At 42.8% G+C, this 18,373-nt stretch overlaps 1 protein-coding gene across 1 annotated transcript in view; it reads left to right on the plus strand.

Annotated features, from left to right (window-relative positions):
- The first annotated feature begins 3,570 nt into the window (after positions 1-3,570).
- The window catches only part of ADAMTSL3 (ADAMTS like 3), a 195,170-nt gene continuing 180,367 nt past the window's right edge, over positions 3,571-18,373 (plus strand). Inside the window, exons 1-2 of the mRNA XM_075431302.1 lie at positions 3,571-3,659; positions 4,895-4,986. Coding sequence (XP_075287417.1) covers positions 4,912-4,986 — 75 coding nt within the window. The 5' untranslated portion in view covers positions 3,571-3,659; positions 4,895-4,911. The remainder of the gene's footprint in view (positions 3,660-4,894; positions 4,987-18,373) is intronic.

Below are 18,373 nucleotides of genomic sequence, written 5' to 3' on the forward strand. Positions count from 1 at the left end.
AGACTTTTGTTATGATGAAAGAATGGCCTTCATGAATATCAGATTTGCTTAGCTGAACTTGTTTTGAGAGAATTTTTATATAAAAGTGGAGTCTGCTGAAGAATTATGTATACCTGCTTTTCAGAACAAAGATAAACAGAGATGTGAAGATTTTCTATTATTGTTCACTGAGAGGGTGAAATGTGGTGGTTATCGTGTGATTGAACACCAGACCAGAGATTTTTTTCTATTTTGCCCTTAGTTATATCTTGTGGGAACTTTTTTTCTGTGCCTTTTCTGCCTGCACTTTTGAGTGTAAGCTGAAATTTTCTGTTACAGTTGAATGTAAATCAACGAATGACGAAATATTTCATGGTTATGTTTGGTAGTGAAGACACATGGTCTTAAGTCAGCATAAAACAAAGGATAAGACCATCACACTTCCAACCAGCTTCCTCAAGAGAGACCATGCCAGCTGTACAGATGGACGAGATCATGATTAAGTGTTCGATGAAATAAGTGCAAATGTTCATATTTCACAATTTTATGAACAGTAAGGACTTTACAGCTGTCATTTAATGTTATTTAAATGATGCACATTTTAGAGAGCAGTAAGAGAAAAGTGTATATCTGATAAAAAATGTCGCCAATAATGAGACAAACACAGAAATTATGCATGTGAACTCTGAGTGTTAAGGGTATCGCTGTTCTTCCCCATTCAATATGTTATACCAACTCTGACAAACTAATGTGGCGTGAGGAGGAGGATTAGAAGACTGTGGTAGAAGTATTAATAATGTAGTGTAATAGTCAAAGAACAATAGTTCCTGCCTTGAAGAGCTTACAGTCCATACAGACAAGACAGAGTGAGTAGAAGGGAAGTTAAATGTTTCCTTAGAAAATGGTGCTTTCTTTTAAACCTGAGTGGTCAATTAGTTTTTGCAGAATTCCTGACAAACTTCTCCAGGGATGAAAATTAGGCTCCCAGGAGCTCTGAGTTTGTGGCCTTTAACTTTAGGGTGCATGTTGGACTCTACCATGGAGCTGCAGGTGCTTTGAATTTTGAAGTGATTGTTGTTGAACAGATCTTGCCTGGACACCGGCAGAAAGGGTTTTGGAGATCTCCAGCAGGAGTGAAAATCCCAAAGCTTCCAGGTTCACTGGACATCTAGAGAGAAAAGAGTAAAGTGGCAGTGGGGTGGAGTGAGGCCGAGGTGAAGAAATTAAAGTGGATAAAAGAGGCAATGAACCGGTATTCAATGAGAATGAGATTGGCACAGTAAAATCCCCTGTTAAAATCTTTCAAAACCCATATATAGTTTCCAGCAGTAGGCCTAGGCTATTTTTATGCTCCAAATACTGTTATTTCCTGGGTGCTCATCTGCACAAAAAGGATGGTTTCAATGTAATAAAAGCAAAACCAGACCATGGGTGGTGGGGGAGAATGGAATTAACACCACTGTCTGTTCAGGAGCTTGGGCAAGACACATTGCCAGTTGTTGTTTTACTAGGTGGGTACCACAAGGTAATTCCATAATTTATTACAATGCCTGTTCTGAAACCTGCCTGGGGAGTAGCGTTTGCAGGTGCTGGTCTCTGTTTTCGTACCTGATGTATAAAGGTGGACACAGGGCCTGCAACCTAAGATCCGGATCACACAAGGAATTAAGTGTGACACAGCAGCAGCCTCACTTAAGTCAGTGACTGTGATATGAGCTGTCTAACATAGCCTACTTCCTACTCTACCACTTTTCGACTCTCAGATTTATTGCAGGAGATGAGCAAATTTTTCTAAGACCCGCATACGTGATGTTTGATTATTCTTTATGGTTAGATACGCACACAGCGAAGTGATCTGAAGCGCATGACCAGAAGCGGCATAGAAGGTGTCAGAGCAAGTTGGGAGGAGAAAGCAGAGAACAGAGATGAGTAGCACTGAAAAAGGGAAAAAAAAAAAAGAAGCGCTGACCAGCATTCAAATTTGGAAAATGCTGTTGGAATGTCAGGGACAAACCTTTCAATGTAATCTGTGGCTAACACCAGTGCTAGGAACATAGCCAGAACTATTTTGTCGAAATATGACCATCTGGCAAACAAATGAATAGCCTGCTCTGCAGCTTTTACTTCAGGGGTTCAGGGACTGCTTTGCTATTGTGTGGTAAATAATGTTACGAGAAGTGATTCTCTGAATAGCGATGGTGCACACTGTCTGTATTCCTAACTAGATGGCAGGTCTTGAGGGCCACCCTCAGCCCGTTGCTGTGAACATCCGTTGGGTTTGCTCGTGTAGTACCACCGGGACAGGAACATTGATTTTCTGCATCAGTTGATCCAATGGCTGAATTCTGGCTTTAAAACCATTTGTGATCGAGTCAGAAGTCTATGCCGACTGCAGCTGTGTATCTTTCTGGAAGACAAATTGCAGGAGTAGAACCGAAGTTGGAGTTAAAGGGCTGTGTGGGTGTTGAACTGTAGCAGCTGACACGGACAGAACGCAAAGCTTCCCCGGGGGCTGATGTGCCTGCAGCTGCCCGGTGTTAGGGCAGACCCCGTCCTTAGCAGTACTCCTGCCACCTGCACAACCTCTTATCGTGATAGTGCGCGGGCTGGAGAGAGCGGCTTGCCCCGGCTGTCGGGGCGGGCAGAGTGCTGCCGGTGGGTGCCCCGCTGGGCCCGGGCCGTGGTGCCGGTGCTGCCCCGCTCCCCGCCCTGCCGTCGGCGGGGCTCCTCGGCCGGGCGCGTTTCAGCAGAGGGCACTCTGTTCCCAACCATGGAGGAGCCGCTTTCCCGTGCTGGTGAGAAACCCAAACACACTGGAAAAGTTTCCAGCGCAACATATTTGAACGAACTCTTCATCGGTTATGTTTAGCTCGCCGGAGCGTATTTTTAACTCCGGCGGCAGGGACGACAGCCCTCCCGCGACTCGCTGCTCCGAGCGGACCCCGCGAACGGCCGGGCCGCAGGCGGGAGCCGCAGCGCGGGGGTACGGGGCTGCAGCCTTGCGCTTCGGGGGACGCGCTCGTCGGGTTTTCAGTAGGAAGCCTAAAAATATCTTGGAGGGCAGCACGATTAAAGACCTCCCCGGCGTGCGGGCGGATCGGCAGCTGCGTTGCGAGAGTGACTTGGAGATGAGACACAGCGCGGTTGCGGTTTTGGAAGCTGCTTTGCATCAGGCTCGGCGGCTGACTTCACGGTAGCTGTTCGCCCCTCGGGGGGAAGCCGAAGCCCTCGGGCTGCCGGGGTCTCGGCCGCCGACACCGGAGCGCCGCCAGCGCCTCCGCAGCAGGTCCGGGCCCCGCTGGCCGCCCGCCCGCTTTCTCCTGCCGGGCAGGCAGCGGCTGCGCGGGGGGTGCCGGGCCGCGGCCCCGCGCCGCAGGTGGAGGCGCCCGGGCGGCTCTCGGCGGGGCCGGGCTGCGGGAAGGGGGGGGGGGTGGCGGCCCGCTGCCGGCAGCCTGTAGGACCTTGGCTAACGTGCGGCGGTGGGCTGGGGCCTGCCGTGAGGGAGGGGCCGCCGCTCGCGGTGCGGGATGCTGTATCCGCAGTGCCGTGACAGGCAAGGCTCTGCCCTGCCCTGCGAGCGGGAAGGAGCCGCGGCAGAGCCAGACCCGCTCCCCGCCTCCCCCCGTCCCCAGCCCCGCTGCGCGCTCCTCGCTGAGCCGGGCGGCGCGGCCCCGCACCAGGTGGGTGAGCGCGGCGGCCGGCGGGGCCCGGGCGGGCTCCCGGCAGGGAGGGAGGCGGGCGGCGGGCCGGGCCCCGCGGGGTTCGGCGTGGCGGGGGCAGCCGCGGCGCCGGGCCGGGGTCGTCCCGGGGAGCTTCCGCGAGGGCAGAGCGGTGCGGGTCGGCGGCGGAGCCCTCGGGGAGCCGCGGTACCGGCACCCGTGAAGCACCGGCGTGTCCGTGCTGTGCGGCCGGTGGCGGCTTTCAGCGGGACCGGGAGGGAGGAGGGATCTTCCTTCTCTAATTGCCGTGGTTGATTGAAACTTTTGGACGACCGAAGCATCCAGGAGTGCTGAAGGCATTGGGAGAGAGGGGAGCTGAATTTTGTTTTGAGAGAGGGAATAAACCTCTGATTTCTGTAGGGAGTCTTAATTGCGTTTAGTTGACAGGTGCAAGAACTGTTGGGATAGATGGCTGTCCTTCGGGATGCCTGACCGTGGAGACAGGAGAGCTTTTTTCTGAAGGAGAGATTTGCGTTCGCCGTGGGGCTGTGGAAAACAGCGGGGTGGTGGCTGAGGGGAGGCGGGAGGGCGGCTTGTGCGATGTGGGGGGGTGCGCGGAGCTTGCGCTGTTTGGAGATCACGGTGGTCATTAATTGTCTGGGGCAGAAATGTGCGTTGACGCTGGGAATTAACAATTAGCAGCATTTTTACATGATTTTTTTTTTCATGTTGGCAACTTTAGATTGAAGGTTTTGGTGAAAGTTACTGACAGTTTTGTGTTTTTTTCTCTGCCTCGATCACTTAATCTCTGAGCTCTTAAGATCAGAGCTTTCAAGAGCAGTGCAAATGACTGCTGAAGTCCCACGGCTGGGCTCTCGGCTGTGAGTGGGTGAAAGTGCTGCAACAGGACATCAGAAATCCCGTGCCTCTTGGATTTGATTTTCCGGAGATCAAGATGGGTGGGGTTCCCAATCTGATAGATTGACCTACATTCAGGAGGTGATCAAACTTGCCCACTGTTGCCAGCTTCCCCAAACCTTTCGTTTTCCCCCCTTGCCGTTCCCTGGTTGGAACCACCTCACCCTGCAGGCTGTGCACTGCGCGTCTGCTCCTCCGGCCAGCACAGAGCTCCGGTGTTTGCATTGCATTGCTTCCAAAGGTCGGTTCCGTGCCTTTGCCCAGTTTGCTTTAGTCATTGAAATTCTGGCGGAGCCCACTTGATTTTGTTTGTAACTTGAAACAATTTCTCTCAGCAGAGCCCCAAGGCAGAAGGATGGCCAGCCCTAAAGCCACAGGGCTCTCCTGGGAGATCACCTGGCTTGCTATTGCTATCTGTGCGCATCTACAGGTAGGTAATGAACTTGTTACTGTTGTCATGCCTGGTCCTTTATCTTGCTGCACACTTTGAATTACTGTTTTTTAAACAGAAAACTGCTGAAGGAACTGCACTGTATATAAAAGGCTCCTGATGAGAAGGTTTTCCTTTCACTGAACTGAATTTCAAAGATGTCCATGTGGGAAATTAATATTCTCTCTCTTCCTAGTAATATTGTACCTGACTTTACAAAATGGGGACCAAAGGGAGATCTTGCCAGATGTGTAATGCCATGGGTCTTTCTAGGCAGCACAGCTGCTCTTTGCCCCCAGGAGATTTAGCACCTGATAAATGTTAAGGTACTGTAAGTGACAAGGGTTATATAAATACCTGAGTAGAAACATCTAAAGCACTTGGAAGTCAGTGTTGGGGGGGGAGGGGTGCGTGGTCCAAAAAGATCTTTGCTTCAAGTATTCAGTCAATACAGGAACCACAGAGGAAAACCATAGCTGCCAACTGATCTATTGCCTGACACATGAGCCTAATCAGTTCCAAGAAGTGAGTATTTCAAGAAATATGGTGTGCTGGCATGCAGCAGAGATGTTATAGTATGTCATTCTCTATACTGATAGTTCCCACAGCACAGAATGTTTCAAGGATTCTTTGGTCTTAAATACACCCAAATCCAGAAATCCTTTGGAAAGGAAAAATACACCCAAATCCAGAAATCCTTTGGAAAGGAGAGCTAAATAAACTGGAGAATATTTTTTGAAATGAATAGCATAATTTTTTGAAGTATTGTAGTAGTTTTTGCAAAAAAGTGAAATCTTGGTTATAAATACAGTCAGTGGTGCTGTTTACTGTGATACTGTTGTGTACTGTTATGATGCTGAGAAATCGTGGCTTCAAACTGGAGCCTGGTGTGCAGGGCATTACATAAATCTACATCCTGAAGAATTTTGAACTGAAGGATAGGCAAGAAAAAGTAAATTCAAAAAGAGTATGAAGAACTGAGGAGACTACTAGATGCCTGAGTAAGCTATGATTGATTTAGGGTGGACTTTGAGGTTTAAGGTAGTGGGAACGGGGCTTCAACTCATCCTCAGTAGCACTGCTGAGTGCACTGTGTGCTGCGAGTCATTTGGCTGCTACCTGTTGATGAACACCTCTGCTGTCTGTGTTATGGTTGCAGCTAGTCATGAAAGTACACTGGTTACTTGAGTAAAGCACTCATCATTGAAGTAAAAACTATTTGATTCATATTAACTGTGCAGTAAACAGCGGTGTATTCAGTGCATGTCTATTGCAAGAGCAACATGTCATCTACCTGGACTTGAGCAAAACATTTGATACTGTCCCGCATGACATCCTTATTTCTAAATCGGAGAGACATGGATTTGATGGATGGATCACTAGGTGGTCAGAGTTGCGGTCAATGGCTTGATGTCCATGTGGAGACCAGTGACAAGTGGCGGTATTGGGGCTGGTGCTGTTGAACATCTTTGTCAGCAACATGAACAGTGGGACTGAGTGCACCCTCAGCAAGTTTGCTCATGACGCCAAGCTGTGTGGTGCGGCCGACGCGCTGGAGGGAAGGGATGCCATCCAGAGGGACCTTGACAGGCTTGAGAAGTGGGCCTGTGCAAACCTCATGAAGTTCAACAATGCTAAGTACAAGGTCCTGCACATGAGTTGGGGCAATCCCAAGCACAAATACAGGCTGGGAGGAGAATGAATTGACAGCAGCCCCGAGGAGAAGGACTCGAGGGTGCTGATTGATAAGAAGGTCAGCATGAGCCGGCGGTGTGCACTCACAGCCCAGAAGGCCAACCGTATCCTGGGCTGCATCAAAAGAAGCATAACCAACAGGTTGAGGGAGGGGATTCTGCACCTCTACTCTGCTCTGGTGAGACCCTACCTGAAGTGCTGTGTCCAGCTCTGGAGCCTCAGCACAGGAGAGATGTGGAGCTGTTGGAGCGGGGCCAGAGTAGGCCACAAATACTATCTGAGGGATGGAACATCTCTCCTATGAGGAAAGCCTGAGAAGCTGGGGCTGTTCGGCCTGGAGAAGAGAAGGCTCCAGGGAGACCTTATAGCAGCCTTCCAGTACCTGAAGGGGCCTACAAGAAAGCTGCAGAGGGATAGTGATAGGACAAAGGGTTATGGCTTTAAACTGTACGAGGGTGGATTTAGCTTAGACACAAGGAAGAAATTCTTTACACTGGGGGTGGTGAGGCCCTGTCACACATTGCCCAGAGAAGCTGTGGCTGCCCCCTCCCTGACAGTGTTCAAGTCCTGGTTGGATGGAGCTCTGGGCAACCTGGTCTAGTGGAAGGTGTCCCTGCCCATGGCAGGGGGTAGGAACCAGGCGATCTATAAGGTCCCTTCCAACCCAACCCATTCTATGATTCTGTGTCCAAGCAGATAGGGCAACAATGGGATCTTCTGCTTTTTGCTTGCATGTTTCCTATGTTTGTTTTCTTAACAAAAATGTTGCTGATTTGCTGGGCTGGTTCAACTTGTATTTTTGTCTGCAAGCAGTTGAGTGGTGCTATAATTACCGGCCCTATAAAACACTCAAAGTAGTATGTGAAGTTCACTTGATAGTTCTGCTCAAGATGAGAACAGAAGTTCAAAGAAGGGAAATGTCAACTTTGTGTTTGGGCCTTTTGGTTACAGAGACAACATTTTTTCTTTTACAATATTTTTATTGTATTTTTCTTTCATATTTTTCTTGTTGTAGAACTGGAACCAGTAGTGGCATAGTTTCCTCTTCCCCACAAATGGTTTGGCGTAGCTTCACTTGTCTCTTTATAATAAAAACAACCCAAACACATTGTAGCAATCAATAGGCTACTGTGAGTAGCTTTATGAACGTTTCAGTCCAGGTCAAATTTTTTGGTCTTGGTTGTCCTTGAAAATATTCTAATCGATTTGGCGTATTTGAGTCATTAGCACTTAACCCCAATCTTGTAGGAGGCCCTTCTGCTCCTAAGTTTTGCGTGTTTTATCACAAATTTAGGCACATTAAAGATACTTTATATTATTTAACATAACATTTTCGGTATCCAATAACCATTAATTCTTTAATTGGTTGCTTGGGGCCATACTATATGGACCACACACAGTCGTTCTACCCTAATATTGTACCATAGCTTCCACTTGTGTTGTTTTTGGCTATTAAACTGCTTATGTCTGGAGCTAATCAATTAGAAACAATTGGATGCTGGGCAAGGTCACAAGTCTATGTCGTGTCACTTATGTGCAATTGATTAATTTCATCCTGCTTGAGGCAGGTACAGGATAAAATAATGACCATTTTAAAAGAATGTGGTGGAAATGTGGTATGACTGTAACGCAAAGAAAACTTTAACATGAGAAGTTGTGAAAAGAGGTAGCTGTTACTGAGTAGAAATGAAAGTTAACTTTGGTTATAGGAGCTCTTTCTGATTTTTCATAGCATTGTAACAAGCACAGCATGGTGTTTAGCTAAGCTTCAAACTGAACTCTGCCCTTAAAGATATGCAGTGTCTCAAGTTTGACAAAACTGTTTTGTCAAAGGCAGATCAGTTGCTATACTAGTGGGTAAGTTAGATTTCAGAGGATAACCCAGTCAATAGTTTACCACTGAGCTGCCTGTTCATTAAATCTGTTCTGTGACCAAGAGCAGTGGCATAAACTTCACTCAGGAGGAGATCACTTGAACACAGCCAAGGCTAGCCCCTTTTTGCAGACATAGAGCCTACTTTTTCTGATGTGTGCCAATATAAATGAAATTAATGGAACTGCATTAGTCTGAAGCCAATGGTAATCCAAGCAAATGATGTCTGTATGTTTTTCTAAAACAAAAAAAAAAAAACCACCACCAAATGGTAGCAGCAACATGGAATAGTTCATTGTTTCTAATCATTGAAATGATGAATCTATCCAAAGAAGTTACTGTATTCCATAGACTATATGTATTTGTGAACATTAACTATATCCTTGGCCTTGAATTTCACTATTCATGTGTATTTATTGGTAAAGATGGTGTAAAAAGCTCCTCATTTTTTGTCACACAGTAGCAGGTGAGCTATCAGTACTACAGGTTTGAGGAGATGGTTAAGCTAATAAAATAGAAGCATCTAAGTCAAATTTTGCGGTTTCTAAGTGGTCACTTGAGTACATATGGCTCCATGTTGGTAACTGAAAAGGCAGGATGTTCTGCCTGGTAACCAACTGTTTCTTCACCTTATGATAACATTTTATTACACCATTCAACTAGCTGCTGTTACATTTGTTATGAAATGTATCTAAGACTGTATATCTGTATATTCTTACCAATGGATTAATGGCAGCAAGAAATGACAACTAGCAGATTCATATAGACAAATATGTATCACCAAGAATTTTACACACGGATTCATTTTAGATTTCTTTTCTGGTATATTGTTTTCAAATCAGGAATACGCTGATATTTTCATAAGTTCCTACAGTCCTAGTTAAACTCTTTACAAGTCAGTCCGTTTCACCTCTGAAGACCATGGGGTTGCTAATGTCTGAGGGGGAAGCACAGCAAACACACCGTGTCTGGATGCTTAAGAAGCATTAGCTCCGGGTTTCTATGGAAGGGAAAGTTTCATAGGTCACACATTCATTGAATAAACTATTGGTTGCTCTCATGATTTATGTTTCTGCAATCCTTGTCTGCATTATGGTTTTTTTTTCTAACTATCTGTGATATTTTTGATGTAAGGGATATACATACTGAAAACATTATCTTATTCAAAATGATTCTGCCATAACCAATCTGCCAAAAACTACCAACAGAGTAAATGTCTTTAAAGTTAAGTTTTGCAAGGCCAAAAATCTGATGTCCATTATATGACATAGTGGACTTGGAGACCATCTTTGCGAAAAACCTTCGGAACATGGTTTTACAGTTACTGGATGCATTGTGCACCAATGTCCAGAAAATCGGTTATGATCTACATGCTGTGCAATAGTAAGGATTCTTAAATCTCTGGTAACTTTAATCGAAAAGATCAGGATGAGATTTGCAAGTCTGGAGTTAAATCTGAAGCAGTTTCACTTTTTTGCAGGCAGGTTGCAGTTCTGCACCCAGCTGGAGTTTTGCCATCAGCCTCAGTAGGCCTGTGGTTTTTTCTTAGTTTTGAAGGTTGAAATGCCTTTACTACAGACAAATAACACTTTTGAGACTCTGTAGAAGTGTTCTGACTTTGAATATTCATTGTTATTGACAAGATTGTAACTGTGACCGCATTACCAGAAAACTTATGTAAAGTTCTAAACTTGATTTGAGTTTATGACTAATAATGATTGCTCAGCCAATGCTCATAGGATCTGAACTGCTGTTACCCCTAATTTACAATCCAAAAAAGAAGAATTGCCAGAAAAATTGTGATGAATCTGTCTTGTGACTTGAGACACAAACTATGCATGAATACTCAATTTTTAAAATGTACTTATAAAAAAGTTTAAGTCAGCTATGGGAAGTAACCAAGAGTACTGATGATAGCAGTGAAAGGATCTTTTTACTATCTCATTTTTTTGTTTTGATTTTTTTCAGTAAATATTTTTATCATAGTGATTGAGTGGTGCACAACTTGGGAAAATCATCTCAAGCATGGTCCGAACCCATTCATTCCAATCCAGCAAAGGTGGTTTAGTCGCTATGTCTAGCCAGATTTTGATTTCTTGTCTTCAGACATGGGTATCAGTGCTCACTGTGGTGGTAATTTTTGTTAGTTACACCAAAAATTGGGCAGAGCTTCTCAGATTAATTGTGTGTAGAGCTGCAAATTACTGGTTCCAAAATGAGATATCCAAGAATGTAACACTTTTAGAAAAGCCTCAAATGCGGGAATAAGCTCTCACAACAGCCAGTGGCTTCTAATTTCTCTTGAAAAAGTAGTGAAGAAATGAAGGAATAGCTTTAGGATAATCTTTGGTTTTAGCAGATAGTTGAACACTTAGTCATTGATAATTACTCATTCAGGTCTGCTTCATGCAGCTGGATCCTTCATATTCCTTACCAAACTGGGGCATAAACAGCACTGAGGGTGGCAGTTTTGCACAGTGCACCAAAGTCCATTCCTGCCTTTGCATCCCAGAAAATGCAAGTGATTGTGCTGATGTTAAAGCCCTCTTATCATTCTCTCAGAAATCATGATTTGGCCATCCAAAATCATGAGTTTTTCTTCAAAAGAACATGCATTTTAAAATCTGAGTCCTTTTTATTTGCTTTTACTTCTAGAACCTGTAGGATTCACATATTTACATCTATCTGCAATTTTTGGGCTTGAAGCTTTTCTTAAAAGAGTTCTCTGTGCTCACCTGAATCCAGGAGCTGAGCTTTAAGTAAACACAAAATATAATGTGGCTTGCAATGAAGTAGCAAAAGATATTAATTTCAGTGATAGTGGAGCAGATTTAGAATTGTGCCTCTATACTGGTTTGTGTTGTAAGGCTATGCAAGGAATCTTTGGGCATGAGTTACTGTATTGTGCAAATGTTGTACTTTACTGTTAGGTCAGTGTGTTAAGATTTTATACAATTGAGAATACTGATGAGTCTGGTGGCTGCGTGCAGCCCACACAGTCTCACTTGAACAATTCCAGCGTAATTCTTGTTATGCAAAATCTCTGTAAAACCAAGGGTTTGCGCATGGTGAAAGAGTGGGTTAGTTTTTGAAGTACAGTTTGCCAGTGAGCACAACATTCCAGAAGGGACATTGGATACAGCCATGGCAACTCTGGAGAGAGAGCACTAAGACCCACACAGGAACCATATAGCACTGCAGTTCTGATACGCCCACTGCACTCACTTCATTGTCACTGGTAGATAAATAACTCCTTTAGGTTTTGAAAGCGTGTATAAAACTCTTTCCCACAAGAGAACTTTTCTTGATATTATCTGAAGTACACGGACTGTCAAGTGCTCTTGGATTTAAGGGTCGCTTTCAAAACAGCCTCACTCCATCTTCTAGGAGGAAATACAGTTCTACAAACTCACTTTTCGATGACTGTCAGCTACCTAAGGGTGCTAAACTTAATGCAGATATGGCAGCATTTTCAGTTGGGTCTGTGTGATGTGGAGCCTTTGTTTTGATGATCTTCAGTAAGACCTGAGACCAAGTTAAACACAAATACTGTTAAGTATTTAACTGTATTGGCAGGTGCTTAGCTGGGTTTTTTGAAACGAGTAACAAGGTAAATTTCAATCAATCTAGTGGGAACCAGGCATATTAGGTGCCTTAGACACTTCCAAAAATCTGGCTAAGTATTTGACATCATATTTAGGTGATTAAACCAAAATTTTTGCCCTAAAACTCTTTTGAAATAATAGATTTCTGGTGTGTAAATTCTAGTACCTGGATGTGCAGATATTTGATAATACTTCAGAGTTGCAAGTACAAGTATCACATGTTTATAAAGGGAGGACAGTTTTTGAAAACTTGGCCTAATATATCCCTTCCAGACAGCATATTACATAAATTGTTTAGCAACAATGTTATTTCTGTTTCTAATTTTGTATTTATTAGGTTTAACATCATCATGGAGAGAAAATGAAAACAGTATTCTCAGTCTGTTTTGAGAAATGTGGTTTCCAAAAATTGTCAGTTTGTCATGCTTCTGGATCCACTAGAAATACAGTGATTGCAAGTCAGCTCGACTAAATTGTGAAACAATATTAAAAATGCATTTAGGATTGCAATTACTAGATTGTTGTTGTATGCTAACTGTTGTCATTTGTGTCACGGTGGGAGGTCCCAAGTGGTTAATGATACTGGTTTGTAGCATTAAATAAGTATAGCATTTGTTTATATGTGGAAACATGTATTTCTGTATTTATGTAATGTTTTTTTCTGTCATCAGGTGCTTTGCCAAAAATCGGAGCTGCTTACAATTTATAGGATACAGTCTCTTGTTGCATGCAACCAGAACAGCGTATAGTTTGTAGTGTGTATATTTGAAAGGACCTATAGAGGCTCACTCTGTAGTAAATGCAGACGTAGAGAAGAGAGTTTTAGCTGCCTGACCTATTGCCTTTTAGTATTGTAGAAGATGACATGGGCACACCTGCACTGCCACAGAATGTGAAGAGTAAGGGATTGTGTTCTCTCAAGCTCTGTTTGGCAATAAATGTTTCCTGGCCTGCACCTTGCAGAAGCTCTGCGAAGGCTGCAAAAACTGGCTTTATTCCCAGCTGGCTGATTCGGCAAAAAATTAGCTCCAAAAAAATCCCCTCCTTTGGTTGCAATTTCCCTGCCTATAGATGTGGCTGCTCCAGTCCATCTACTGGCATGGAGAAATGTGAAAGGAAAGTGTAAGTACTGGTTCTGAAACTTTGTGATGAGAATTTTCCTTGCTTTCCCATCTACTGCAGCCTCTTACTGGTGTAGCAGTGGCGCAGAAGCAGAAGGCTAAACAGGCTCAGTGCTCTCTGTGGATGTGTAACAAATGAAATATGCTAACATATGATTTGGCTTCCTCTCTTGAGTCTCCTTTTATTAGATGTTTTCAAGGTCTCATTACTCATTCGGTGTTTTGTTTTCTTGAGTCTCCAAATAGTTTTAAACTGTTCCCTGGTTGACATGGATGTTGGTTGAAAAAAACAATAGCATAATAGTGTCTTGAGTATTGCCTGCTTGGTAGATGATGTTCTAGTTGGAAACTGCTAGATACATCCAAAATATTAATGATTCTTTCAACTGATTTCATCAACACGTTTGTTAGAAAGCAGAAGAGGGAATATATCTATCTCTGGAGAGATGTTGTGTGTGCTGTATGCTGTGTAGGGGTTTTGCTAATGCCACTAACTGATAAGAACTGCTTGAACAGGCACTGTTTTTTATGGCCTGATTTTATAACTTTTTTTATATGAATGTAAGGTGCATTCTGTGACTAACAATTACGCTTTTCCTCTAGACTAGCGATTCTCAGGTAAGTCTTTTCATGGAACAGCCGGCTCGGAGCTTGGCAGCAGTTAACAGTGCAAATTGAATGATAGGAAATACTATGAAGGGAAGGTGTAAAACAAAGCAAATAGTATCATCCTTTCACTGTGTGAATTCCTGGTTTGCCCACACTGGAGGACTGTGTACTGTTCTGATCCCTTTATGAATGATCCCTAGTGGAAAGCTAGACAGGCATCAGCTGGTAACTTGTTTCTTCCTGTGTAAGAACTGAGTGCCATTAAGTAAAACTACTGGAAGGCAGATTCAAAACAATGAAAGGTGGTTGTTCTCCATGTAATGATCTTTGGCACTCCTTGCCATATGTATTTTGAGTAGATTATATGGATTTCAGGGCAGACAGGCCAAGTACTGGGAAGATCCACCAAGTACTACTATATAGACAAACCGCTGCAGGCTAAGGAAAGTAGGTGAGTCCAGGAAAGTATTCCAGGGCAGCACTGTACATACTTGCTCCACACATACTCTCTGGGTGTCCAGTCATGGCTACTGTCGGAAGCTGATGGGCTAGATGGGTACTCGGTTTGAACCAGTTCAGCTGTTCTTCCATCATTTTGATGTTCATTTGGGCTACACTTGAGGATTGTTGAGTGAGAAGTTAGAACCAATCCTAGACCTTCTGTCACTTGTGACTTACCATTTAAAAACTAACATTAAAGAAATATATTCTCCAGACTCCAGGTTTATCTGGAGGTTTGTCTTTGATATATAAAAACTTGCATAAAACTTATGTAGGTGCCTACATTCTGAGCTTCTTTGTGTCTGCCTGGAATATTTTTAATTTTCACAACATTGTTATTAAATTTTTACTTTACAAACATTTTTATTATTTTTCTGGACCATTTGCAAATTTTAAAGTTTTGTAATGATTTTTAAACTATGCAACGAAATTTTGGGTCATCTTGCTTAATTGCTGGAGTAGTTTCTTGTTTTTAAACAAACACTGATATTTCCTTGAGCAAGATAAATGGAGAAATGGCTTCTGATATTTTACTAAATAAGACTTGACTTAAATTCCACTTTCATTATGTGGTCAGTCCTTCTGTAAGACACAAATATTCCAGAAATTTTCCTTGCATGAGTGAGCACTTGCCTTCACCCCAGTGTGAAACTGCACACCCAAATGCTTTTCCCATTTCCTCTTCCTACCTCTTTCAGTTAAATTTAGAACACAATAGGTTGGTTAAAGCTATAAGAAAATCTCCAGAATGCCATCTTAATGTATGGGGTTTTACCATGCAGCTGTTTATCTTCTGCTAAGAGGAAACTATAAATGTATTTTTAATGCCAGGAGCTGGGTTTAAATGCCATTACTTACCCGGTGGGAATAGATTTGAAAATTAGTAAGCAATTAGATCAGTAGGCAAATACATTTTACTTAATGTTGCCAGTCTCATGGGCCTTTCAAATATCCTGTTAGCATCACCTGTTCTTAACTTGCAACCTTTTAAATCTTTACCTGATCTTAAATAGCAGTGTTACTTTGAAATGGATAATTTTCTGTGTATTTTTAGTTTTTATTTGAGCTGAATTTTAAAGTTTTTTTTAAAGCTTGCATAGTTTCTCCAAGGGCAACAGATATACTGCGAACACTAAGCTTTTCTTGGAGAGAATTTCTTCCTGTAGATAACCATCTTGAGAAGGGCCTTAGCTAGGATAACTGAACATGTGGGTCCTGTTCTGATCTTTTGAACTTGCTTGAATTATGTCCTTAGCAAACACGAATGATGTATTTGTTTATAATTGCGTATTTTTCTTGCTGAATTTAGACCTCTGTGAGCCATCTGTCATATGTCACGTAGAAGCCGCTGTTTAGAAACAGGGAAAATGTAGGAGTTGTAAATGTTCTTTTTTTATTGTTTCAAATGTTAAGGCCAGTCCTTGAGAACACTGAAGAAAAGACCTTGTCCTCTTCAACCGTACTATAGGAGTGTCCCGTTGTTCCTTGTCTGCCAAAAGTTCTCATCGGAACAGTGGTAGTGTGAGGACTCTCAGCCTAGGCACTGTAAAACCTCAGTCCTGAAAAAGATCCAGGCTGGGGAGCCCCATGGACTTCATTAGGTTGCTGTGCCACAAGTGAGACTGTATTTTGTAAAATTCAGGCTTTCTACTTCAACAATACAACATTCTGCACTTGAGTAACAGTGCCAGTGAATTCTGCGGGCACTTTGCCTGAGACATCAGTGGGAGGTTTTCCTGAGTAAGACCTGCCCATAGGAAGCAAACTGAGGCTGAATTTCATTAGTGCTAACTAGTTATCATATTTCCTGTTGTGTAGCGTGAATCATTTCATCTCTTCATGTAACTGCTAAGGACAGATGGCATTTAAAGCTGTGTCTGCAGCTGTTAGTTTTCTTGAAAATTTGCTGTATTTATCCCTCTGGATAAAAAAAAAAGCAGAGATAATAAAAAAGATAATTTGCCTGTTGCTTATAAACCTTGCAAAATTAGAAGTGATTTCCATTTTTTTACATGTCGCTTTTTTATTTTGTGTTATTGAAGACCGTTTTATCAGGTGTTCCAGACCATCCTTATTGGCAGGAATTTCTCCGAACTACTGCAGAGGGAAACATCAAAACCAGTCCTTAGAGCATGTATGCTAGTTTTCAGGAGAAGTGAAGCAGAACATGGAAATTCACTTTTTAAAAATCGATGTGACTTTTTGCTAAATTTACTATATTCAGAGGATTCCTTTGAACATTTTAAGGAGTTTCACTCTCCACTGCATGGTGCAATTCTGCTAATGAAAATAGAGGGAAATGCAAGCACACCATGAATAAGGAAGATAGAGAGTTGATTTCTACATGTAGCATTTTGTGCGTATGAAAATTGACATCATGATGTTGGAATGTTGACCGTATTTTGCATTTTGCTAGCTGCTTTTACTGGAAAGCATGTGTTTCAAAGGGAGTTTTCAATTTTTATAAGTCTTTGCTTCCATAATACCCCAGTCTTATTTTGAATGTAGACTTCAGCTATGAATAAAATTTAACTCATGAAGTAAGAGATTCGTCTGGCATAAAATGTGAATGAATTATACAAATGTTAACCATTAATGTGAATGTCTGGATCAGAATAGTCAAAGCCAACCTTTAGGTTCTGCTGTTGCCACTCAACGTTGTCTTACTCTGTTCGAATGCCTTACCCTGAGAGTAGGGACATGGATTTCTGAGGATCTCCTCTCGAGAAAAGCTGTATTAAGTGTGGGGAAAGCATAGCTGGCTGCACAAAACCAATCCTTTGTGGGGAATTTTTGCTAATGTGCTTTCTTATCTCCAGATGGGTCTATGAAAGAAGGGAGCCGAGAAGCGAACAAAACAGACTAGCAGCAATGAAAAAGTGGCAGTAGCCCTTCATCTGGAGAGTAATCATCCAGATAAAATTGGCAAAATTCAATTAGATTATCTTTCAGTACTGGGCTGGCCTTTCTTTTCAACCTTCATAATCCAACTCATTTTCCCAGAGTTTCAGGGTTATAGACTCTGTAGAAAGTTGGCAACCCAAGTTTCCCATGTCATCAACTCTATCCAGTCTCCTGAGAGAAGAGTTTCCTGGTACAACATCCTTGCACCTGCTAGTTCTTCCCTAGCTCTTCTCAAAATCAGGCCACTCTGAAAGCTCTTCATGAAATTATTCCATGCTACTTAAGCAGTGTACTAATTTTTGCAATAATGTGATTCCCAAAGTGATACGATCTAGGTTCAGTTCCATTAACCCGTCCTTGTGATGAAGGACCCAAATTCTTGATAATATTTTCAGTGTCTAGCGTCAATGGGTTTGAAAGAGTTAGACATTTGAATTATTCTGAGAAATTACATCTCATCTTCAAGTTAAATCAAAAGTACCTAGTAACTGTCAAAGTGTATCTGCCTTTGTCTGCAGAGAAAAGCTATCCTGTTTTTTTAAAAGGAGCATTTAATACCCCTAAAAAATATAATTCCCCTTTTGAGGTGGTGCTGTGCTATGTTGAAAGCCTCAATTCACTGCTAAAGTTTTAGACTGTATCCCTATATGCATGCTATATGGAAACGTGCATGTGTAGTGTATGTAGTTGCATTAACAAAGTCTCAGACAAACTGAGATTGTCTTTAGTTGAGTTTTAGTTTGAATTAAGTGTTAGATAGCTGCAGGTTCCTGATGGACTCTTCTCTGCATATAAATTACGGGACTGCTATATAAACAATATACAATGGTTTACCTTGGTGTCATTTTTAGTTGAGAAGACTCAATCAGATCTTTTTGCACAGCTAAATGAGAATATAGGGAATGAGAAAACGAGGAACGGTATTTCATGCTGAAGGGTGAAACTGGGGCTTGCAGTGGCATGATTGGTCTCGTAAGATGGGGGCCTGCTTACCTGCTCTATCTTTTGTGTTGGAATTGGCTCTTTTAAGAAAGTAGCTCAGAAGAAAATCCTATTCAGAGCTGTGTAATTCACATTAG

The sequence above is a fragment of the Opisthocomus hoazin genome, chromosome 10, assembly GCF_030867145.1.
Source record: "Opisthocomus hoazin isolate bOpiHoa1 chromosome 10, bOpiHoa1.hap1, whole genome shotgun sequence".
Classification (NCBI taxonomy): domain Eukaryota; kingdom Metazoa; phylum Chordata; class Aves; order Opisthocomiformes; family Opisthocomidae; genus Opisthocomus; species Opisthocomus hoazin.